At 42.3% G+C, this 26,083-nt stretch overlaps 1 protein-coding gene across 9 annotated transcripts in view; it reads left to right on the forward strand.

The window, feature by feature from the left end:
• Positions 1-26,083, forward strand: part of LOC139226329 (kinase suppressor of Ras 1-like) — a 222,899-nt gene that overhangs the window by 169,950 nt on the left and 26,866 nt on the right. For 8 of the 9 annotated variants that reach the window (XM_070857009.1, XM_070857004.1, XM_070857001.1 and 5 more), the window contains 9 exons: positions 1,992-2,451; positions 7,018-7,199; positions 13,266-13,335; positions 14,765-14,848; positions 16,321-16,382; positions 20,563-20,672; positions 23,441-23,600; positions 24,646-24,687; positions 24,949-25,006. In XM_070857009.1, the coding sequence (XP_070713110.1) occupies positions 1,992-2,451; positions 7,018-7,199; positions 13,266-13,335; positions 14,765-14,848; positions 16,321-16,382; positions 20,563-20,672; positions 23,441-23,600; positions 24,646-24,687; positions 24,949-25,006 (1,228 nt within the window). The remainder of the gene's footprint in view (positions 1-1,991; positions 2,452-7,017; positions 7,200-13,265; positions 13,336-14,764; positions 14,849-16,320; positions 16,383-20,562; positions 20,673-23,440; positions 23,601-24,645; positions 24,688-24,948; positions 25,007-26,083) is intronic. The other variant, XM_070857003.1, reaches the window with a different exon arrangement.

The raw sequence follows: 26,083 nt of genomic DNA on the forward strand, positions 1-26,083 counted from the left end.
ACATGCAGGTCAAGAAAGTTGCAGGTTCCCTTTGTGGTCTGTGCTGAGTTTAGTTGTTTTCGCTGTGTCCACAGAGCGATGCTGCAATTAGTTTCAATGGGGCCGAAATGTCCCCTTTTTTGCACCCTATTAACGCTAATGGGGTGCAATGGCCTTTTTGCCCAGGGGTGGGCGGCGATAGCGCCTTGAGCGAATTGCCCTTGAAGTTTTGGGGGCGATGTGCTGGTAGCGCCACACCCCGCAATTAGTGCCCCGGGTCGGCGCGCAACAGGCAATGATGGCATTGCTGCACACGCCGGCCTCCTTTGGGCCCCACGTCGATCTCTTTGCACCTCGCAGGGGAAATTGGCCCGCGTGCTGTGAGGCTGGAGCGGGCGGATTTCAACGGCAGCTTTGTGTGGTGCGAAACTGGCGGGCATCCACCGCCAGGGTGCCCCTCAAAGGGGAGGCCGTGTGCGCCCCGGGCCACCATTTTATTTTGTTGGCTGTCTCTTTGGTCGGTCGGCCTGACAATGGCAGCCCTCGCCTCGACTGGGCTGCCATCATGCAGCCCGGCGCACTCCTTTTTGGGTGCCAGGCCGTTGGCGCAGTCAAGCACTACCTTGTGGCCACCAAAGGGCCTGCAGAGGGCGCAGTGGCCCTCCCCTTTAACTGATGCTGGCCTGTTCAGCGTGGCGCTGGACTGAGCTCCGCGCCACCGCCCCGGGGGCACTCCTCCAACAAGGTGGAGTGCCTGAGACAGCGCTACGCCTCATTTCAGGGGCGCAAAGCCCAATTTCACGCTGGGGGCGGGACTTCCTTGCTGGGCGATAAAAGTCCCAGCCCCGGAAAGTTACCGCCCCCAATTGCGAGGCAATTTCAGCCCAATGTCTCATGCTAAGAGGGTAAATTTGTCACAAGGTCCTGGTTGCTATTGGCTTGCCTCCACGGGAATGTTCTCTTGTGTGGATATTGGACTTGGTTGTGATTTCCAAAAGTCTAGTGGGATGCTGACACTACTTGGACTGATGTATGCTAAGACAGGCTATTTGGGAAAGTTATTGGAGTGCTTCTGCCTGTGATCTGTGGTCCGGCTTGATGGAAAATTGGCCATGGTGGGGGATCGATATGAGCTTCCACACATTTTGTGTAAAATGTTTTGAAGGGTTGGCCACTTCACGAACAGCAAGGGTTGGCTAATCAGCATCAGTTGAGTTATTTGATTCTCCTTGACCTGAGCCCAACTCATTTAAAGTTGGAATCGGAACAACTAAAATTGTGGTGTCCAATTTGAGCATTCAAATGAAAAGGTTGGGCAATTCCATCTGTCTCGGTTTCTCCTGCAGTGAAGAATCTGACTTTGATCAAACTGACCAAATCTGAGTGGGCTCATCCCTGCCAGAATTGTTAGTAATAGCAGCTAAAGACTCTAACTGGAGTGCCATATCATTTTATTTTCCTCTTTCAATACAATTAAAACCATAGCCCCAAAGATGCTGTTCCCTATAAGTATTGGTCCTCCAAGTGATCATTTCTGGTCTTGTTGAACTGTTGACCCACTGGGGTCCTGTACAAGTGATACACAATTATGGGATGGTAAAAGCCATGAAACTGTTCATTATGTCCATTAAGTCTGTGACAAATAATGTATTGATATGTAATGATCTGTGTGTAACCGTTTCCTTCCTTACACCTCACTTGCTTTATTCTGCTTCACTGACTTTCCATTATTCCTTCCTGTTACTTTCTAAAACATAACCAATCCAATCTTTAGAAGTTAACATACATTGGTAAAATGAATTAAACCTGTGAATAAAATGCAAGTGGCAACTGTAGTTTGATATCTTAAGTGTCAGATTGTTTGGGACAGAGTAAGCCCTGTTAGTTTATTATTCACCTTTTATTAGCCTTCTATTTTAAAATGTGTATTACTAGAAACTCTAAATTGTTGAGTAATTCTAAAGGCAAATGCAGCTGTACTAGTGAACTTTTTTTATATTTCTTTTAAACAGGTGGAGAGTTGCAAGATGATTCTGTTCTTTGGACTTCATCTGAAACAAGACGCGAAAGCAATACTGTACCTCCTTCAGAGCTGGGGTGTACTGTTGGTTCCAGACAGCCACACAGTCCTTCCCCTGTTCCCAGACTAATTCACCCACAGCCACGTTCAATATCTGTCTCTGTTATTCCTACATCGGATTATATATACTTGCCAAATCGATCAGATCATTTAGTAGACCCCTTTTCACAATCCCCTCGACCAGGTCGACGAACGTCAGGAGCTCAATCTGTCACAACTACACCACCGGCCACTCCTCCCTCAAAGAAGAAACATCGATTTAAACCACCGCGAACTCCACCGCCACCTTCTAGGAAGCTTATTCAGCTTTTTCCTGGTTTCTCAGGACTCACCAGGAGCAAATCTCATGAATCGCAACTGGGCAATAGAATAGATGAGGTACCAACAATTAAGTAAGTAAGATTTATACATATATTAATTTGTCTTGAATAGCTTGTTTCCTTTTAATGAATATGGTGGATCTATGAACAGTTGCTGTGCCTTTTCAAGTAAGATTGTTCAATTGAGATGGTTTTGAAAGAAAGACTTGCATTTATATAGTGCCTGTCACGTCCACCGGACATCTCAAAGCGTTCTACAGGCAATGAAATACTTTTGGAGTGTAGTCACTGTTGTAATGGCTTTGCTAGATCAAAAGCTTCAGCTGGCTGTAAAAGTTTATTTGCTTTTTTTTGGGTAGGAAGGACATTTGTAATTCAGGACATGAGATTTTCTGATCTGTGATCAAATTTTAATGAAACAGTTGGTTGCACCTGGCACAGTTGGTGGAGGATGTGATAGTGTGCTCATTTGTGCAGGTTTTATACAGACTGAGCACAATAACAAGTACATGTTGGGTTAATAAGGTTGGCAATGGACACTTTTTAAAATTAGCATTTTTTGTGTACCTATTCTGCTTGAGCATTACTGGAAAGTTAAATGTCTCTATATGCATACGCGTGGCATTTGACAGGCAAGGAAGAAGACTGAACAATTCTCTCATTTATTATTCCCCACTGAGATATGAAACACTGATAATTCAGCATTACTTTTAATTTGTCATTGTGTGAATCCCTCCATTGTAAGGTTTTATTTAGTTTAACTCTAAAATTACGTTTTAATTTCAAGAGATTAGTTATGTTTTCCACAAGGTTATTGCTTTTAAAAAAAAAAAAAGTCCTTTGCTTTACAATAATGGATTACTAAACGCTTTGGTGATGTAGTGGTTTGATGATGTAGTGGAGGATAAAAGCAATATGGATTGATTGAGCAGAATGGCCTGTTTTCTTGTTAAAATCACACAGAAATAACATGTCGAACTTGCTGGAAGGTGGTGGGATAAGATTGAGGTGGTACGGCTCTGGTTGTTGCTAGAGAGTGCCAATTTGAAGCTCTTGATCTCATTCCGAGACGGTAATTCTTTATTTTTCCCTTAACGCGAGAGTTAAAATCAAAAAAGGGAAGGTTCAACTTGAGTTGCTTACATATGCCCCCTACTGTTTGTTTCGTCATCGATGTCTGCCCTTGCTGATAGCAGGCTCCTGAGGTATGGAAAATGGTCCACGTTGTCCAATGCCGCGCTGTGGATTTTGATGAACGGAAGGCAGTGCTGTGTGGCGGGGTCAGGTTGGTGGAGGACCTTTGTTGGAGGATGTTTAGTGTAAGGCCCATGCTTTTGGTGAAGATGTTGACGATGGCTTGGAGTTCGGCCTCTGTGCACAGATGCAAGTGTCGTCCGCATACAGTTCGATGACAGAGGATGGGACAACCGTGGATCTAGCCTGGAGGCGACGAAGGTTGAACAGGTTCCCATTGGTTCTATAGTTTTAGTTCCACTTCAGCGGGAAGCTTGTTGAGAGTGAGATGGAACATTACAGCAAGGAAGATCAAGAAGAGCATTGGCGCGATGACGCAGCCCTGCTTGACCCCGGTCCGGACGTGGATTGGGTCTGTGGTGGATCCATTGGTCAGGATCACAGCTTGCATGTCGTCGTGGATGAGGTGGAGAATAGTGACAAAACTTTTGGGGGCAGCCGGAATGGAGAGGACTGTAATTCCCGTATTGGACTGTACAGCCACCTGCGAACTCACTTTTAGAGTGGACGCAAGTCTTCCTCGATTTCGAGGGACTGCCTATGATGATGATGATGACGGTTCATTTGCAGTGTAGTTTGGGGAAGAGAAGAAACTTGCTCACTTGAAGGTCGGCTGGTGGTGTACGGGAACTTGTGAAAAATGCTAAGCATTTGGGAGTGAAACATTGCACATTTGGATTCTTTCGGAGCCCCAGCGAAGGTCACCAGGCCACATGAATGACGAAAGTGAGTTTTTTTTTTCAAGACTGTGATGTGCAGTATGTGTTGTATTCCACCACAGAGCGCAGCTAAAGGTTCATGGACTCTGCTCCCATATGGAAGTGGTTTATAGCAAGACACTCTCAGCAAAACTCTTGTATAACACCTGTTGCATTAAAATGTATGTTCTTCTCCGGCAATGCAAGTTTAATTCTAATTCTCTGTGGGGCTGGTTTGAGGCTTGATCCATAATGGAAATTCGTGCCATGCATGTTGATTCTTTCTGGCAAGCCATGATTTTTAGTAGTGACACCCAGGATCCAGATTCAAGACAAACGAAAATTATTAGAATGGCTCCCCTGATAGTACAGATAATTAAATCGGCTTATTAGCTGAGCCGGGCTAACCAAAATCATACCTCGTTTGATTCTCAATCTGTGCTGAGTTTGTTGGTCTCAGCAAAGGTTGTGATAGAGGGGCTACAATTGGCCTCGCTGCACTTGGACTGTAAGGGGGAAATTGACCAGGTTATCAGCTCCCTGATTGCTATCCAGAAAAGCACATTGAGTTATAAGAATGTATCAGATGCGCCTCAAGCTTGTTCTAGTTTGAGTCTAATTACTCAGTGAATCTTTAACTAAATAAAGTTATGTTGAGATGGGCAAGTTATGCTCTTGGTTTCGCTATAAATTAACTCATTGAGTGAAGCATCATCTTCACCTTGTGTAAGGATTCCTGATAGGACCAATAACTTGGATTAATTCACTACTGTTTTTTTTAATGAACAATGATTTTCTAGTTCATGGCATTCATAAAGTGCTCTGCTGCAAGCTACCACACACACTGCAATCTGTTATGAACCATTAAAGCACACAGTTCCCAATAAAATGCCAACGTGTAAATATTCATTGCATGCTCATCTGATGAGAGTTTCAAAAAGGTGAACAAAATGCACAGATTTTTAAATGAATAGCATTAAGTTTCACTACAAAATGAAAAATTTATTTTTATTTATAAATCGAGTACTGCATTCAATGGCTATTTATGCATTCGCAGAAAACAGCTTTATATGTGGATATATATTTGACAAATGTTACTTAGTATGCTTTTATATATTTATCAGGTGTTAAACAATACATGATGGTAAGTCAGTAATAAGTTGTAATTTCATGTCTTTAATCAATGATCTGTCTCTCGTGTATCTAAGATTGGAACAATAGAGCCAATATAACACTCAACTTTCTGACACGAGAGAAACTTTTTTTTGCTGAAGTTGACCTGTCCTCAAATTGCTTCCCCAGCTTGCATTTACATAATGGGAGGGCGGAAATAATTTTAGCAAGGCCAGAGTCCAGTAATGGGACTGGTATTGGGCAAGGGTCAGATACAAAAGTATTAGTGCTGTCCTAATCATCAGAAGAAAGACTTGCATTTATATAGCGCCATTCATGACCACTGGATGTCTCAAAGTGCTTTACAGCCAATGAAGTACTTTTGGAGTGTAGTCAGCGTTGTAAAGTGGGAAACGCGGCAACCAATTTGAGCACAGCAAGCTCCCACAAACAGCAATGTGATCATGACCAGATACACTGTTTTCGTTATGTTGATTGAGGGATAAATATTGGTCAGGACACTGGATAGATCCCCTGCTCTTCGAAATAGTGTCATGGGATCTTTTATGCCTGCCTGAGAGCAGGCAGGGCCTCGGTTTAACGTCTCATCCGAAAGACGGCACCTCCGGCAATGTAGCACTCCCTCAGCACTGCACTGGGAGTGTCAGCCTAGATTTTGTGCTCCAGTCCCTGGAGTGGGGTTTGAACCCACAACCTTCTGACTCAAGCGAATGTGTTACCCACTGAGCCACGGCTGACACTGGGTAGAAGCAAAATTGTTCTCTCTCAAACGCCACTATAAAAAATGGTTAGTAAAGACTCATGGTCACACAACAATGCTATTGCATAAATGTTGCAAGAAGCTGCTTTCGCAGGCATGTAATGTAAAATAGAGCAAGAATCAGATATGTCAAGTAGACCTTCATTTGATGAAAGCAATGTCAAATGTGAAATTTGTTGTATTTTTTAAATAAACTATTGAGTGAATCGTGGATATAATTTTATTCAAATTAAGAAAGTTGGATGAAGAGTTAAGGCCCCAATATCCATACTGCAGTGCCAGTTTAAAGCCGATATGTACCATGCTGTAATGTAAACAGCCAACTGGATCAGAGGTCTCGCCCAGGTTTCACTTCCAGTCGTCATGTTTGCATCACTTTGGAGAAGATACCTGCTGTGCACTTGCTTGACAAATTTGTAAACCTGTTTATTAAGAATGCGCTTAGGATTTTGGTCCACCTAGCACACAGCGAAAATCTCCCCACCCACCTGTTATGTTTACAAGTCATGATGTAAACTGTATTCTGTTCTATAATTTGTTCACTTGCAAACCTCATAATTGCGTTTGATTCATTTCACTGCTGTTCTGCAGTACTAAATTTATCACCCATAACCTATTTTGGTATGTGGTTCAATTATAATGGTATTAATGTCAATGTGGACAGGTTTTTAATCTATTAAGTATAATTCATAACTTGCTGCACAATTTCAAATATATCTTGATTTAGTTGTTTATTACTGTTGCCTGTCAATGTAACTGCTGCTTACCCTTTTTTCTTTTTTCCCCCCCTAGGTTCGGTAAGAAAAACAAGTTTTTTCTCAATCTGAACATCAATGGCAGTGGCAACAGCTGTGATGACATTGCTACTCGATCCCCCTTATTACCATGTAGGCCTTTCTTTCCTCAATCTATCGGAAGTTCTTACTGTCTTCCCACAACGCCTTGTCCATCTGATGACCACAGTTCTCCTAAAAGTTGGTATTTTAACATTAACAGCGCTGAAGCATGCATTGTGTTTGGGTGTTTTGCGATTATCATCAGATTAGTTTGCTTCTGAGTGGCATAATCCTGCATGACACGCTTGTCTTTCACTTTTGCATGATTTTTCTAAGTGGTTGGAATGAGTAGACAACGAATCAACACCCAATCATTTAACTCTAATTGTTTTAGAAATGCAGTGAATGCTGTCTTTTTCTAAATGAAGCATGTTTCCTGTCAGTTCTTGTCCCCTTTTTGAAAATATAATTACTTGTGATTTAATTCTCGCAACCGTTCTATGCCATGCATCATTCCATAGCTGAGCAGCAAGCTAGCTAGCTGCACCAAGAGCATTGCTCTTGAACAAGCTACTGAGAGGAGTGTGAACAGCCCAAAAGTGTTTCACTGTAGGATATCCACAATCTTCTAGAGAAGCAACTAGTTGCACATTTGGCGAATTGTACCTGCGACCCAATGAATTGCATAGCTCAGTTGCACACTATGTTGGACGAACAATCCTCCTGTAGCACTGAATAAACAATAAGATTATCTTGCATTGATGTCCTTAATGTAGTAAAACATCTCTGGGTGCTTCAGAAAGGCAGAAGGAATAATGAACAGTGAGCGAAAGGAAGAAGAATTGAGAATGCGCACAAACTTGGTTCAAAAAGTGGGTTTTAAGGAGGGTCTCCTCGGGAGAGAGGGAAGTGGAGAGGCAGAAAGATTCCGAGGACTAGGCAGCTGAAGGCATAGCTGCCAATGATGGGGTAAAAGGGGAAGGATGCACAAGAGGTTGGAGTGTCGGGAACAAGAGAGTTCAGGAAATGTTGTGAGGCTGGAAGAGATCACGGAGATAGGATGGGGCGAAGCCATAGAGTCATTTAAACACGAGGAGAGAATTTTTAATTTGAGGCAGTGGGGAACTGGGAGCCAATGTAGGCCAGTAAGGACAGGGTGATGGGTGAGTGGGACATTGTGCGGGATAGGATATGAGCAACTGAGGTTTAGTTGAGCTGATGTTTATGGAGAGTGGAGGATAGGAGGCGTGCCAGGAGAGCATTGGAATAATTGAGTCTTTAGGTGACAAAGCCATGGGTGAGGGTTTCAGTGGCAAATGGGTTGAGGTGGGAAGGAAGCAGGAGATGTAAGTAGGCGGTCTTTGTGATGGGGAGGATATAGAGTCCGAATCTTAGCTCTGGGTTAAACAGAATGCTGAGGTTGTGCTCAGCCTAGTTTAGCTGGATACAATGGCCAAAGATGGGATTGAAGTTTGTGGTAAAGATATGGAGTTTGGAGAGGAGGTCGATGATGATGGTTTTGGTCTTGCCAATGTTTAACTGGAGGAAATTATAGCTGATCCAAAGCTGGATGTTGGCTGAGCAGTCTGATGGGACTATGACCACAAAGGGGTTGAAAGAGATGGTGGGGAGGTAGACCTGGGTATCATCAGCAGACATGTGGAACCTGATCCTATGTCTGACGATGAGATCAGCAAGTGGTAGTATGTAGATGAGAAAGAGGAGGGGCTGAGCATAGATCCTTGGAGGACTTCTGAGGTGACAGTCGGGGGTGGGAATAGAAGCCATTGCTGGACATGCTCTAGCTATGATCAGATAGGGAAAAGTGAACCCAAGAGAGTTAGTTCCACTGAATTGGATAACAAAGGAGAGGTGGAGTTGGAGGACGTTATAGTAGACTGTAGCGAGGTTGATGAGGGATAATGCACCATAGTACAGTCGCAGAATATGTTATTTGTGACTTTGAAGGTTGTTTTGGTACTTTGAGGGGTGGAAACATGATTGGCCCGGCGCTCGCCATTCACTTCGCTGACAACTGCCCACAAAGGTGTCGTGGGAGCACAGACTTGCTCTAATCCGGCGTTTGATCAAGTGGGGCGCCCTCCACAGGAGATCTGTGAGCTGGACAAGAAAGAGATTCTTCAACCAATCAGATTGAAGAATCATCACTGAGCCATGCAGAGTCTAAATCAGGATGTATAAATTAGATTTAAATCATGTATAGAAAGCAAAATAAAGATTGGGAAATACAGATGGGATTAACAGAGAGAAATAAGAGACTGACAGAAAAAGTTTATAAAAAAAAAATGATTTTAATTTAAATTTTTCCTTAAATCACCAACATTAATTATCTCCGAAGGGAATGAGACTCCAGTTTGTAAAATTAATCTTTTCGAGCCAGTGATTTTGACAGTAATTATCACGTATCATGCCGTTTTTAAAAAAAAAACTCACTCCTGAATGCACCAGCCCTAACTTTTTCTGCAGTCTTTCGTGCTGAACTAGTGGGCAGGTACCCCAAGCTCGTGCTGTTGCATTCATTTCCGTGTTGAGTCTATCGGTGAGGACTGCAACAGCGCACCCTCCGGAGGAGCGGGGTATTTCTGACAACAACTTCTGGGTTTCCGTGTTTAACCGCACATGTGCAGATGCCACAAGTTGCCATCCGATTTCCCCTCCCAGAAATACATAATGTATCATGCTTTAATTAAGTTAAAATAAATAGATACCCTGTTTTCTCTCTCCTTATTTTGCCCTCCTCATGCTGGTCCTCGGGGTCAGAGGCCAACCAGGCAACCTGCTCCTGTCTCTTCTAACGTTCCTGCTGACCTGGCCAGAAGGGAGCTTTGTGAGTGCCTCCCGAGAGGCCCCTAACCTAAGTGCTCAACTACTTCATGTCATCCTTCTTTATACTTCATAATATCTTTTCAGGTTTTTACACTAGAAATGTGTTTTATATTCCTTGATGCTATCGTTGAACTTAAATACACTGTGTCAGTAGTAGATTATTGAATATACTCCCTATTGAACACATAATTAATGAGTCCGTTGAATAGCAATTGTAGCTCTGTGCCTCATGAATGGCTGTAGTGATGGAAGTGAAGGTTCTGTAACCATCTGCTTTAATCACTCGTTAAACCTTTGCATTCACACACACTAACATTAATTTAGGCATATAATATCAGCTGGTAATTGTAGGAGAATAACCAGGTTAATCTCCACAAGAACTCCGTAACATTGGCCGGGGACTTGAACTGTACAGTTGCTTTATACATGTGCCTAAAATATCAACTTATTGTAAAATGTCTGCTTCCTCTTCCCCCACCCTTCCTCTCTTTCTCCCCTCTTCGCCCCCCCACCCGCTTCCTCTGCCCCCCCCCCCCCCCCATCCCTCCTGTTTCTTTGACACTGGTACCTTGTCCAGTAGGCCATTTTTCATGTGTCAGCCTCAATGTTAAGTGTGGGCATACTTTTCACAGCGTAGCAGCTGAGCCTGATTTAATCTTCACCAAAATGCTTTGCAGGAGTCACTGGATAATCAAGAAAGGGAACTGACTATTTTTACTTTTCCATTCCAAAGGCAATGAGGCCAATTGTAGTGCCCTACTGCCACCATGATCAGTTAACTCAGCACAACCTGGGACATTTTGCTCTGTAAGGTTCAACAACTCACTGGATCAACTTCGGGCAGTGTAATATTTTTGAAATTCTATTTGATAGTAATGTAAATATAAAATAATTATTTTGAGCTCCCTTAATGGTCTTCTAAATCATATAGGTCAAAGTGTCCCAGGTTTGATTTTGTTCAGTGCTGACTAAGTTGATCTCAGCCATGCTGACAGCAGAGTGCCTCAATGCTCCTGGCTAAAGATTGGAGATGGGAGGGTGAAGGGTAACCTACCAATGCCCAGCTCCTGTTGGAAAACTCTTGGTTTCTGCTGCAAAGTGGATGTCGGATGAAGAAAAAAATTGGGCTTGGTTGTGATGTCTTCCATGGTTGAATAGTCTACTGAAACTCGATGTCTGGACTCGTACATGAAGAATGCTTACTTGGGTGAGGTACTGGAGAGTATCGGTACCCTGGCAAAACTCAATTCTTCCAGGACGGAGATCAAGGGGAGAAAATTAGAACAAAAACATATTGGCCCAGATTTTGTGGTCAGCGTTGAAGGGCTGGTGCTCACTGGTGGCCTCACAAAGCTGCCCAAAAAGCTTCAGTGGGCTCTAAAACGTTGATTTCCTCTATTCCCACGTGATTTTGAATCTGGCGCCATCTGTAGCATCTAGCAAATAGTGCAGGCAGGCTGATCAGCCAATAAGATTGACACATTTTCAGACAGCAAAGCAGGGATTAAAATTCACATTTTAGGACATTCTACAGAAAGCGAAAAAAGATTCGGACATACAAATGGGATTAAGGTAGAAGCAGAAATATCATAAACAAACTTAACAAAAATCATTTTAAATTATTTTTAAAAATCATGAAATTTTTAAATGTTCTTCTGAGGGAATGAAACTCCACAGTTGTAAAATGAGTTTTTCAGGGTCAGAGAGGTTGTTCAACAGTAATTATGACTTAGTATGCTGTTTATAAAAACTGAGTTACACCTCATTCAACAAAGTTTAACATTTTCAGTGGTTTTTACAGTAAGAACAGTGCCTAAGAAGTTGAAGTTCATATCAATTCACTAATTCTGCATTGACTGCATCTGCAAAAACTGCAACAGGATACCCTGTGGAGGAGCAGGGTATTACTGACAGCTACTTCTGGATTTCCACGTTTAACTCTGCATGTGCGGACACCAGAGGTTGCTGCCAGATTTACACAGCAATGACGGAAAACGTTCACGGTTTCGCCATCATTACAACCACAAATTCCAGGCCTTTATTTTGCAGCTGTTACATGATAAAGTGCATCATAAAGCTGTTTCAAGTAGCTTTCCTTACACAAGGTTAAAGCTAGTTGAGAGTTAAAATCATTCTGTTTGTGTTTACTGATCACTAATATAGTGAAGCAAATTTTTATCTGGTAAGTGATGTAATCAATCAGTCAATGACTTTCACTAGATGTTGGCTTGGTTTCAAGCTCATCAGATATTAGTAACACTATATATAAAACTTATTTACTTTGTCTTTTATTATTCCAGTAATTATCATCATCAGAGAGACGAGTTCTTCCATAATGGCAAAAACAATTTTTCCCCCATTTATTACACAGCTCACCTTTAAACCTCCACGTCAAAACACATATGTCGAACAGAGACAAGAGCCAAGGGGATTCCCTTCAGTACATCTGCCCTTAGAAGAAGGATTTACCTTTGCTAGTCATGGTGCTTATTTAATGATTTTTTCCTTCCTCCTGATGCCTCCCTGCCCAAAACACAGTATTAGCTAATAGTCTAAGCTTGAGGTATGGGAACCTTATAAAGGAAGAGTTCTTACAAACATCAAAACAAACCAATGCAAAATCCTTTTCTCTCCACCCCCCCCCCCCCCACCCAACAATGTAATGAAGAATTGACTAAATGCCTGTCGATGTACTAGACCATAAAGTGGCATTCCCCACCCATTCTCTTCGGTTTTTTGGACCACCCACAATTTTGTGAGCAGGCAGGTAACTTGCTGATGCTACTTTGTAAGTAATCATTAGGAAGTGGAGGGGTGGTCTGGGTGTTACTACTTGATTTTCATGTCCCTTTGAAAACCTTAACACTTCTTGATTTTTAACTTGGAACACTAATCATTGGGGGAATTGCGGATGTAACATGTTAGTACATTGATGTATGATACCACCAGGCCACCCATTGTATATATTTTTGGCAAAGACTGCTCTACACAGCAGATTGTTTTAAATATGTACAGTTTTAAGTTTATAAATACATTTTATCCGCCATTTTCTTTAATTGGAGATTTGCATCTGTGAAAGTAATTGGATATTGTGCAACTAAGTTTGTTTCAATGTAGACTGACAGCCCAAAATCTTATTTGTCTGAGGGCTTCCATTTTAAATGTATTGGTTGGAAGTGCTTGATGGTGTTTCAAAGACACACAATTTAGACTTTAAAAGTGTATACTTGTAAATATGGTAAAATTTGCCTTATACACAATATAGGCACCCTGAATATAAGCCATCCAGGACAAGTTTGGTCATGCATTAAAACAATCACTGGTTTGTTGAGCCCAAATAACTTCTGCCTCGTTTTTTTTAAACTGCTTTAATTCCTTTGAAAGACAGTTTAAATATAATCTCTTCTCCATTTGTAGACACGTTACATGTACCACGGGGATCCCCTCAGATGCTACGAAGGGATTTTGGGCTTTCCATTACACATAGGTAAGTAACAAGAAACCAGAAACTAGTTGTTAAACTTTTTGCTTGGGTCATCAAATGTTAATTCAAATGTTTAAAGCAGTGGCTCCTGCTCCATCTGCCTCTGGGCATTCATTCACCGTCTAGCTGGTTATTGGACTCGGGAATCAAGGGATATGGGGATCGGGTGGGAAAGTGGAGTTGAGGTCATGATCTTATTGAAAGCCACAGCAGGCTTGAAGGGCTGTATGGCCTACTCCTAATTCTTATGTTCATATTAAGCTAGGATTCAATATTGTTCCGTGGCCTTGACTTGCGCTCTAACTAAAAAAGACAAGGCCAGAGGTAGAATACAATGAAAAAGTAGAATCACCTCATTCTACTCAGCAAATGAGAGCCCTTTTGAAATATAACTATGAAGTCAAACTAATAGTTCAGGAATTTTCCCTCCCTCTTCCTGTTGGGAAGCGCCTGGTATCCACTTGGCAACTGCCCATAAAAGGATGATTGAAATAAAGAGCTTACTTGGTGGAGAAATGCAGGTTGGGTCCCATATCCCATCATGATGTGATGCAGTGTGTTGCAGCATTCTGACAATTGCTCTTTGGGCAAGTCATTAGTTGGGATTGTGGCCCCCAATAAGTTAATGAATAGTGCTATTTGTCTTAATGGGACCAGCTCTGTCTGTTTATGCCACGCTTAAAAGGGGTTGATTTAAAACTTGTACATTACCACATTGGTGACAATAACAATCCTTTGGTAAATGAGACTACTAAACACCACATTTTAAAAAAAATTACATTTCTGACAATTGTTCTTTTTGAAACTGTTTAGTGTGTGCTTTGCAAGTCTGTGTTTGCACCTTGCAGTCCACAATTTGTTGCTACTGTGGAGCTCCCAGAAGTCATTCTTCCCAGAAAGGTGTCTGGTTGGATTAATGGTACTGATTGAGTGTGGGATTGAGGTTTGGAATAATTATAAATGGAAAATGTGTGTGCCCCATGTCGATGATAAGACAGTGTTACAATTATCTGGTTATGAAAGCAGGCTCCTGATTATAATTGTTACATTACTGAATTAAAAGGTTATCAAAGAAGTTGAAAATTACATTAGTGACTTTCTTTCAGGACCAGTGTTCAAATGTTTCTACTGAACAATCTGATTATATGATTATGAATTGGATAAATTCTCTCTACTATGTGAATTTTCTCTTTATACAGCGTTCACTTCAAATAAGTGGAAAATTGCTCTTTATAAACAAGAATGTTGAAGTTTTAATTGTCACATGCAATAAGAATGTTATTAAATATTCCGTCCATGTAATTTATTTGTTTAAAATTACGATTCATATTCTATCTGGCTTTAGTGCCTATCACCACTGAATGAAACATTTTCAGATATGACAATTTCTGTTGCCCTTGAACTAAAAGGCCTGTTACATATTTGCTTTTAGGTTTTCAACAAAATCCTGGTTGTCACAGACCTGTCACGTTTGTCAAAAAAATATGATGTTTGGTGTGAAGTGCAAACACTGTAGGTAAGTTCTGCCAGAAAGGTTGTATTTGTAATTGTATGAATCAGTGGAACAGGCGAACATGTAGTTGCAATAAAAACACCATATTGTTAGTGTAGCTTGAGTAAATGTACTGCCTGGCGTGGTACTGTCTGACAGTGACCAGCAAAAGTCACAGGTTGAATTTCTGGCCTGTGCTTTAGTTAGCTGGTCTCCACTTGGGCAACGATGGGACTGCTGCCATGACCTAAGGAAGGGGGGGAAATCAGCAGTACTGCTAGCTAGAAGGTGTGTCTTGGGGCGTATTGGGTGAGGACCGATCAAGCTGGGTCTGTGATGCCCTTCGTTGTTAAATATCCTGCTGGCACTCACAGGGGAGGTGTGCGTATAAAAGCATATATAGACCTTAATTACACCTGCTCTGCAGAATCTCTTTGGCCTCGTAAAAGCAAATAGGCAGATTTTCTGAGGAGGAGCCCAGAAAATTCAACTCTGGTCACCAGCAAATGAAAATCTCCAGCTTGTGCAGCTGCCTATCGAAATAGATTCCAGTAACTAACTCAGTTACTCAGATAAATGTGTTGTACGGGAGAAGCTTGAAAAGAAGATAATTAACCAAATTGGAAGATACTGGTTTTAGGAATGAACTCTGAGGAAGTTCCAATCAGGAACTGTTCCCAAATAATTACCATCTCTCTCAATAAAACCAAGTAAATGGATTTTAAAAGTCTGAAACCAAAGTAACGCTGGTCATGACTAGGTTCTGCAACAACAACAACTTGTATTTATATAGCACCTTTAACATAGTAAAACATCCCAAGGCGTTTCACAGGAGTGTTATAAGACATAATTATTTGACACCGAGCCAGATAAGAAGAAATTAGGGCAAATGACCAAAAGCTAGGTCAAAGAGGTCGGTTTTAAGGAACGCCTTGAAGGAGGGTAGAGAGTCGGAGAGGTTTGAGGCCCAGGCAACAGAAGGTACGGCCACTGATGATTGAGCAGTTATAATCAGGGATGCTCAAGAGGGCAGAATTTGAGGGGGTGGGGGGTGGGGGGCGGGGAAGGTTGTGAGGCTGAAGGAGGTTAGAGATGGGAGGGACGAGACCACAAAGGGATTAGTAAACAAGGATGAGAATTTTGAAATCGAGGCGATGCTTAACCGGGAGCCAATGTAGATCAGCGAGCACGGGTGATGGGTGAGCGGGACTTGGTGCAAGTTAATACATGGGTTGCCGAGCTTTGGATGACCTCGAGCATAAAAGCTTAATATAAATGCAAAGATTTTTTTTTTAAAGCACTTTTTGCAGATATACTAAATTATTAAATGAATATGAGCATAGCAGCTATTGATAAAATATTAATGGGAAATCCCATATGGTGTCCATTCTTTCTGTTGATCGGTTGCCAAGGGCCGGTAAGCTGTTATTTGTTTATCTTAGTTTTGAAATAGATCATAAATTTGAATGCATTTTGGTATTTTGCTTTTCTCTTAGATTAAAGTGCCACAACAAATGCACAAAAGAAGCTCCTGCATGCCGGATATCATTTCCTCAAAGTAAGATTTTAGTTCGTAATATAGGGCCCAAGTTTCCACATGATTAAAAAATGGGCGCCCCTCCGAGCTGGGCGCCTGTTTTTCGCGCCTAAAACGGCGCCGGAAAAAAACGAGCGATTCTGGAGCGCTTTGCAGCACCTTGTCTGCTTGGCGCGGCGCCCAGGGGGGGCGGAGCCTACACTCGCGCCGATTTTGTAAGTGGGAGGGGGCGGTTACTATTTAAATTAGTTTTTTTCCCGCCGGCAACGCTGCACGTGCACGTTGGAGCGTTCGCGCATGCTCAGTGTGAAAAAAACATTGGCACTCGGCCATTTTTGTAGTTCTTTGTAGCTGTTTAGTTTTTGAACATTTTTTAATAAAAGTACATTGCCATCAGCACAGAGGCTTCTTGTAGCAGTGAGAAGGGTGCAGGAAGCCTCAGAAAGTTGAGGCAGCCGTTTCCCGACGACCTCCCCCTTTTGCCGTCGGGAAATGGCTCCTCAATTTCTGAGGCTTCCTGCAGCCTTCTCTCTTTCCTGCCAGCCGTCTGGAACGGCTCCATCCCCCCCTCTCTCTCTCTCTTTCTCCCCCCCCCCCGGCCCGCGTTCGTCGGCTCCCTCCTCCTCCCCCTGCCCGTGTTCGATCGGCTCCCTCCTCTTTCCCCCCCCTCCCCCCGCCCGCGTTCGGTCGGCTCCCTCCTCCTTATTTGTATAATATTTATTTGTAGAAGTATAAATTTGTATAATATTTGTATAAGTATAAATAAGGATTTATTATAGAATTTAATGACTTCCCTTCCCCCCCCCCCCCCCCTTGTTCTGGACGCCTGATTTGTAACCTGCGCCTGATTTTTTAATGTGTAGAACAGGTTTTTTCAGTTCTACAAAAATCTTCATTTGCTCCATTCTACTTTAGTTTGGAGTACATTTTCACTGTGGAAACTTTCAAATCAGGCGTCAGTGGCCGGACACGCCCCATTTTGAAGAAAAAATTCTGTTCCAAAGTAGAACTGTTCTACCTGACTAGAACTGCAGAAAAAAAAATGTGGAGAATTGCGAATTCTAAGATAGTCCGTTCTCCACAGTTGCTCCTAAAAATCAGGCGCAAATCATGTGGAAACTTGGGCCCATAGAGTGTACAGCAGTTTTCCCTGTAAGGTGTTTAGTCAGTCACATGGTTGATTGTGTTCTGTGTGTCAGACACCCAGCTGACCAGGAAAAAGTCACATGAAGCCATATATCTTCAGGAGATGACTGAATCATTTTTTAAAAGGTTAAAAATTGGGTGTCACGTGATGCTTCAAACTGCAGTGATACAAAATGGTGGGCTTCAGATTACATACATCAAATCCCGGTCCTCAGTATGCTCCATTGGCTTTATGCCCCAGAAAATAGACTTTGAGATCTTCATCCTCGCATTCAGATCCTTTCACATCCTTGCCCCCTTCCCAATCTTGATGATGGCCTCCAGCTGTACATGGCTTTTTTAATGCCAGTTTACACTTTGGTCCTTTTCCTGTCGCCCCATTAGCTGTAGCTGGTGGTACTTCCCTCTGGAACTCTCCCTCAATATCTCCAGCTTGCTACCTTCCCTCCTAAAAGCCCTTCTCTTAGTCTATGTATGTATGTAATCTGGAGCCCACCATTTTGTATCACTGCAGTTTGAAGCATCACGTGACACCCAACTTTTAACCTTTTAAAAAATGATTCAGTCATCTCCTGAAGATGCATCATTAATTCCCCATTTCACGAGCCACCCCTCACATTCACCCTCATCCTTGTCCAGTCACAACAACTAACAACTCACAAGGGTAGGCACTTGGGTCCTTCAGCCAATGTTCATGTATAGTTAATGTTGATGTATTGTCAAACATTGAAATCTTTATTTTCAGGACTTTGCATTTTTGGACAGATTTGTGACCATCTTTGGAAGTGGCTTAGTGAGTTATAGTTAATGGTTAGACATGAGGGTAACCCCCACAATGCTGATGTGTGAAAGGAATGGGTTGGACATTGCAGGGATGCTTTATGGAGCTGATATGGGGTGGTGGCAACCTGGAGCATCATGTGGCAGTCAGGGTGCACAGCATGAAGTGAAGTAAAAGTGGCCATGGTGAGGCCATCACTGGCCTCCCGGGCTGCATTGTGGTCAGGTGCTGATGTCTTGTGCACTGTGCAGCATCAGGTGATTGCGGAGAAGATTGCTGTTGTTGGTGCTGCTGGTGTGTTTCGTGATGTTGGGGCTGATCGTGATGGGATTCTGAGGACCCAGGTGAGATTTTTTTCAAGGGTACCGATGCTGCGGGTAAAATGATGGAATCAATTATTAAGGATGTCATAGCAGCGCATTTGGAAAGAGGTGACATGATAGGTCCAAGTCAGCATGGATTTGTGAAGGGGAAATCATGCTTGACAAATCTTCTGGAATTTTTTGAGGATGTTTCCAGTAGAGTGGACAAGGGAGAACCAGTTGATGTGGTACATTTGGACTTTCAGAAGGCTTTCGACAAGGTCCCACACAAGAGATTAATGTGCAAAGTTAAAGCACATGGGATTGGGGGTAGTGTGCTGACATGGATTGAGAACTGGTTGGCAGACAGGAAGCAAAGAGTAGGAGTAAATGGGTACTTTTCAGAATGGCAGGCAGTGACTAGTGGGGTACTGCAAGGTTCTGTGCTGGGGCCCCAGCTGTTTACATTGTACATTAATGATTTGGACGAGGGGATTAAATGTAGTATCTCCAAATTTGCGGATGACACTAAGTTGGGTGGCAGTGTGAGCTGCGAGGAGGATGCTATGAGGCTGCAGAGTGACTTGGATAGGTTAGGTGAGTGGGCAAATGCATGGCAGATGAAGTATAATGTGGATAAATGTGAGGTTATCCACTTTGGTGGTAAAAACAGAGAGACAGACTATTATCTGAATGGTGACAGATTAGGAAAAGGGGAGGTGCAACGAGACCTGGGTGTCATGGTACATCAGTCATTGAAGGTTGGCATGCAGGTACAGCAGGCGGTTAAGAAAGCAAATGGCATGTTGGCTTTCATAGCGAGGGAATTTGAGTACAGGGGCAGGGAGATATTGCTACAGTTGTACAGGGCCTTGGTGAGGCCACACCTGGAGTATTGTGTCCAGTTTTGGTCTCCTAACTTGAGGAAGGACATTCTTGCTATGGAGGGAGTGCAGCGAAGGTTCACCAGACTGATTCCCAGGATGGCGGGACTGACATATCAAGAAAGACTGGATCAACTGGGCTTGTATTCACTGGAGTTCAGAAGAATGAGAGGGGATCTCATAGAAACGTTTAAAATTCTGACGGGGTTAGCCAGGTTAGATGCAGGAAGAATGTTCCCAATGTTGGGGAAGTCCAGAACCAGGGGTCACAGTCTAAGGATAAGGGGTAAGCCATTTAGGACCGAGATGAGGAGAAACTTCTTCACCCAGAGAGTGGTGAACCTGTGGAATTCTCTACACAGCAAGTTGTTGAGGCCAATTCACTAAATATATTCAAAAAGGAGTTAGATATAGTCCTTACTACCAGGGGGATCAAGGGGTATGGCGAGAAAGCAGGAATGGGGTACTGAGGTTGCATGTTCAGCCATGAACTCATTGAATGGCGGTGCAGGCTCAAAGGGCCGAATGGCCTACTCCTGCACCTATTTTCTATGTTTCTATGCTTTTGGCTCCTTCCCCTAAATCTTGCTGTTTCCTTTCCCTCATGTTTGGTTTTCTTTTATGGGGCTGTAAAGTGCTGAGAATTTTTGTGTGTGTGAGAACTATTGCTACTGAAACAGATTGTATTGGGAAATGTTTGGGCATTTTTCAAGAGGTGTTAATATCCAGAGTGCAAGATGGCACTGCAATCTGACCTAAGCAAGTAACGTTTCAGAGCAGTTATGCTGCACTTGTTTGGAATGGAAGAAGAAAGTAACTGATAGTTTTTTTTCTCAATGGCACTTGCACTTAAATAATGGATAGGTTAATTTCACATCAGATACACTTTCACAAGGTACAGTGTGTTGCATTTGGACTGGGGAGGAGGAGAAGGAGCTAGGCTGCCAATCTGTCCTAAAATATTGCACTGTGAACTTGTTAATGTCTGTTCAGCCCAATTTAAGGTTTTGACCCAAGTCATGCAATACTGTAATGCACTCTGTTGTATTTTGAGAAATCAGTAACATGTTTTTTTCCCTGTTATCTAGTACCATCAAGAATTCGAAGAACAGAGTCTGTACCATCTGATATAAACAATTCTGTGGATAGGTCTGCGGAGCCCCAGTTTGGCACTCTCCCAAAGGCACTAAATAAAAAGGTAACATGACAACATTGTAGATTTGAGTGTGTACAACTTCATAGTGTTTAAAAAAAAATAGTGTTGTAATACTGATTGTAGATGGCTTCACCATCATCATCATAGGTAGTCCCTCGGAATCGAGGAGGACTTGCTTCCACTCTTAACATGAGTTCTTAAGTGGCTGAACAGTCCAATACGAGAACCACAAACTCTTGTCACAGGTGGGGCAGATGGTCGTTGAGAGAAGGGGTGGGTGGGACTGGTTTGTCGCACGCTCTTTCCCCTGCCTGCGCTTGATTTCTGCATGTTCTCGGCGATGAGACTCAAGGTGCTCAGCACCCTCCCGGATGCACTTCCTCCACTTAGGGCGGTCTCTGGCAGGGACTCCCAGGTGTCAGTGGGGAATGTTGCACTTTATCAGGGAGGCTTTGAGGGTGTCCTTGTAACATTTCCTCTGCCCACCTTTGGCTCGTTTGTCGTGAAGGGGTTCCGAGTAGAGCGCTTGCTTTGGGAGTCTTGTGTCAGGCATGCGAACAATGTGGCCCGCCCAGCGGAGCTGATCAAGTGTGGTCGGTGCTTCAATGCTGGGGGTGTTGGCCTGGCCGAGGATGCTAATATTGGTGCGTCTGTCCTCCCAGGGGATTTGTAGGATCTTGCGGAGACATCGTTGGTGGTATCTCTCCAACGACTTGAGGTGTCTGCTGTACATGGTCCATGTCTCTGAGCCATACAGGAGGGTGGGTATTACTACAGCTCTGTAGACTATGAACTTGGTGGCAGTTTTGAGGGTCTGGTCTTCAAACGCACTTTTCCTCAGGCAGCCGAAATCTATACTGGCGCACTGGAGGCAGCGTTGAATCTCGTCTTAGATGGCTTACATTGTTAATAAATATCATATTTTAGTGCATAATATATTTTTGATTTTTTTTTCATAAACACATATATTTTAATCATACAACTCAAAAGGCAGCCATTTGGCTTATTGTGCCTGTGTCGGCTCTTTGAAAGAGCTATCTAATTACTCCATCCCTCTCTTGAGCATCTGTCTGAGGTTAAACTAGACTGAACGCAATGTTGGTATCATATTTAGCCCTGATATGAGCTTCTGACCACATATCTGTGCCATAACCAAGACTGTCTATTTCCACCTTCGTAATATCATTCGTCTCCACCCCTGACTTAGCTCATCTGCTGCTGAAACCTTCATTCATGCCTTTGTTACCTCTCGACTTGACTATTCCAACGCACTCCTGGCTGGCCTTCCACGTTCTACCCAACATAAACTTGAGCCCATCCAAAACTTGACGGCCCATATCCTAACTCCCACCAAGTCCCATTCACCCATCACTCCTGTGCTCGCTGACCTATGTTGGCTCCCAGTTACACAATGCCTCAATTTTAAAATTCACACCCTTGTTTTCAAATCCTTCCCTATCTCTCTAATCTCCTCCACCCTCCCCCACCCCCGAGATAACTGCGCTCCTCAAATTCTAGCCACTTGAGCATCCCTGATTTATAATCGCTCAACCATCGGTGGCCGTGCCTTCAGCTGCCTAGGCCATAAGCTCTGGAATTCTCCGCCTCTCTACCTTCCTTTCCCCCCTTTTAAACCTATCTCTTTGATCAAACTTTTGGTTTTCTGCCCTAATTTCTCCTTTTATAGCTCGGTGCCAAATTTTGTTTTATGACACTCCTGTGAAGAGCCATGGGACATTTTACTACGTTAAAGGTGCTATATAAATACAAATGGTTGTTACTCATTCCCAATAGCCCTGCAAGTAAGTGTGTGTGTGTGTGTGTGTGTGTGTGTATATATATATATATATATACATATAGTCATACTCCACTCCTACCTTACTTGGTCTACAGCCAACCTATTTTCTTTCAACTGAGAAATCAAGGTGATGTGGGCTCTGGAATCGTCTCGAGTCCATTGTTGCCCAACTAAGTGCTTTTGTACTATGTGTTGTTGACCCAATCTTTTGTTTCTCTCCTTTATATATAATGTGCCTCTTCCAAGCACACTGGTTCTAGTTAAACAACTTTATCTAGGTTTCATTCTGTAATAATGGCTTATTCTGTAATAATGGCCTATTCACCAACAAATAATTGGAACATACAGGAGCAGAAAAGTCCACTGCAGTCCATCTGGCTGGTCCCAAAGCTTTAGATAAAACGTGGTGTACCTCCAATTGTTTCTTTATCCATTTCCCTCTTGAATTTGCTGCCACTATCTGCTGTCTCCCTGGCCATTCCACACATTCATTGCACTCTGTGAGGTACCTCAATCTGAGCTTTCTTTTCATGTCCCCTCTTCTGAATTTGAGTCTGTGCTTTCAGTTGGAGCTTTTTATTTAAAAAAAGCCTAGTGACCACATGAGGCATGAACCCACATCCCTGAGTTTAAAGGGTTCTACACTGAAACATCGGGGTAGCATTAGCAAAAGCGTCCATCACATTGGAAACGCGATGAAAAAGCAAACATGTATACATAATTTTTGTGAGGTCCTGTAGTAAGATTCTGAATACTGAATAAGGATTTTAAACAAGTACTGAAATGGAATGTCTTTTCTGAACATGTGTATAATTTAGCCTTGTTACCAACATTAAATTATGCGCATTGTTTGCAGCTGTTCACAGAAACCTTTAATGTAGCGGATTTTGGAAACTCTCAACAAACAGTGAAATAAAATGTAGAAGTTGGGCGGTGTTGCAAATCATTGTTCACTGTATTGCAAATAATAAATATATAAGTGGTCAAATTCAAATATAACTTTTTTTTGCAGGATCATGCACCAGTTCCTTTAGATTCCAGCAGCAACCCATCTTCAACAACTTCTTCAACTCCATCTTCTCCAGCACCTTTTCCGTCTTCCAATCCTCCCAGTGCTACTCCGCCCCCTAACCCTTCACCTAAAGGTCACAGAGACAGGTTCAAATTTCCAGGTAAGTCTTGAAAATGTATAACAGTATGGATGAAAAGCACTTCTATTGGAAACTTTTAATTGGGAAGACTGGTTATAACACCATTGCTCTCCTTTCATGCCCAGAACCGTTTTAAAAACAAATCCTGTACTGACCTCCTTTGATGAGTTGTAAGATCCAAATTAAAACTAGCTTTTAATATAGAAAATATATGTAGTCATACCCCCCCTCAACCCCTACCTTCCTTGGTCTACAGCCAACCTATTTTCTTTCAACTGAGAAATCAAGGTGATGTGGGCTCTGGAATCGTCTCGAGTCCATTGTTGCCCAACTGTAAGTGCTTTTGTACTGTGTTGTTGACCCAATCTTTTGTACTCTCTAATTTCTCCTCTCAACACCCTCCAGACCCTGGCACAGCAGAGCATTGAGGAGATCTGGGATTTAAGTTAGGGCCTCCTGATTAGGAATCTTGATGTAATTCAGGAGCTATTAGTTCCCATTCTGTTGCAACAATTTCTGACTCGGCACATTATAAGATGGGGAAACACCTTGCAGCAAGTTCTAGGTTTAAAGAAAACTCTCACGTCCTTTTTAGAAAATGGGACCCTATAGTTTAGCAGTCCTTAAGAATTTGATTGCTCTCCTCAAGAAAGTAGAGTTGGAAGTATCAGTAAAAAATGTGCAAATATTTGAAGACAATAATTATGGAAAAGAATTAAATACAGATAATAAAGTGAAGTCTCACCAAACCCTACCAAAAATTATATGGTAATATTGGATTGATAGAGGGAGTATTGTTTCGTCAACACATTAGATTTCTGGCAGCCACTCCATTGTTTCTCAGTAGACCATAACGGTTTAAATATGCTGTTGAAACAAAAAAAGTTGTCTTTCTAGAGATCAATAAGAAATGCATGGTGAGTCTATTTAATAACGTGCCAAATGGCGGCCTCCTGTGCCGTAAATTTCTATGATTTTATAAGAAAGGTGCTTGCTGGCTGCCATCCTGCAGTTTCTTAACTGATTTGTTATCTATTCTTCTGCCTGTGTGATCTTTTTCCCCAAGCTGCGTACTACTTTCATCATAGACAACAGTTTATCTTCCCAGGTGAGTAGCAAGCCTAGTCTTTTCTACTAATGTCATTTCTCCCTTCACTTTTTTTTTTCCAGTCTTTACACTTGTTTCTCAAGGAGGATAAAAAACCTCTTGACACATTACTAACTTGTGTGAAGTAGTAATAACCGTGCATTTTAGCAGTTAGCTTAGTCATTTTTACCTAGCTATTTTGGTGGACTAGTTTGTGTAGAATTGTACAATCATATAAGTGTTTTATTTTATTGACTGTTGTTTTAACTTTTTGTCATTTAGATGTCCCTAGCCCATCGTTGCATGTCACTTTACAACCCGACAGCTCTGAAGACACTAAGTAAGGATTTACTTTCTTTCCTTTATTGCCATAGAGCAGTATGTGAAAATGTAAAAGTTTGGACTGAAAAAGTAAATGCCTTGGTTGATAACTAAGCTGTGCCATAGAGTGCTAGGCAAGAGGCTTATGTCAATGATTTCCCTGTATAGCACGTTTCTAGTATCAGTTGTATGTGGCAGAGCCAAAAATAACCACCACAGCCACTCACTTGCTTTTCTGTAACAATTAACAGTTCCAAATTGGCAGAGGCCTGGGAATAGGTTTTGCCTGTCCAGCTTCTCCACTAGGGCATGTTGGATCATGATATGGCTTCCCTAAAAAGCAGAAAATAAGGTTTTTTTTAAAAACTGCTAGTTTGAATGTTTACTATTGAATTGTATTCGGTGAAATAAAAGTACATGACATAATAACTTGTATAATAATTTTGTTCAAAACAAAACTGTTCCAGTGCATTTTACTTTTTTTGTTGCCTTTTTCATTTCCCTCCTCCACCTCTCCATCAATATTATTGTCCTTGGTAATAAGGGAGGTACAGTACACCCAGATCTCCATCAGTGTCACTACTTTGTGACAAGTGCTTTGCCTAATGCCTTTCTCCAATTGCTAATTTTGCTCAAGTCCATTACATTGGTTTGACAACTGAGTTCAGTATTGTTGATGATCGCGAAGTGGAAACTGAACCAAATCAAGATTTGCTCCAAGTTTCAGATGCAACAGGGTATTTTCAATCCAGTTGCTTGTGGGTGATCAGTTTTGTAATGAGATGGAGTTTTTGGTTTTCATCTTTTACGGAGTCAGAAGTTGCAGTTCATTGTACTGTTTGCTTTTATTTTAAGTTACAGTAAATTTTCCCTCTTTAATGTTGAGAATCCCTTACTGAGTCATTGTAGAGCTTACTTATAGTCAGTGAGACAGTATAGCTTTCCACACTGCTGCTTATAGTGCTAAACATGGGTATATTGCATAGCTCAAAAAGTTAGGATAGTTTCAGATAAATTTGTTGTGTGGAGGCGATGACAAAAGAGTTACTACCATTCACAAATCTCAAGGTAAACAAGATGAGAAAGATATTCAGTT

This window comes from Pristiophorus japonicus, chromosome 16 (genome assembly GCF_044704955.1).
Source record: "Pristiophorus japonicus isolate sPriJap1 chromosome 16, sPriJap1.hap1, whole genome shotgun sequence".
NCBI lineage: Eukaryota > Metazoa > Chordata > Chondrichthyes > Pristiophoridae > Pristiophorus > Pristiophorus japonicus.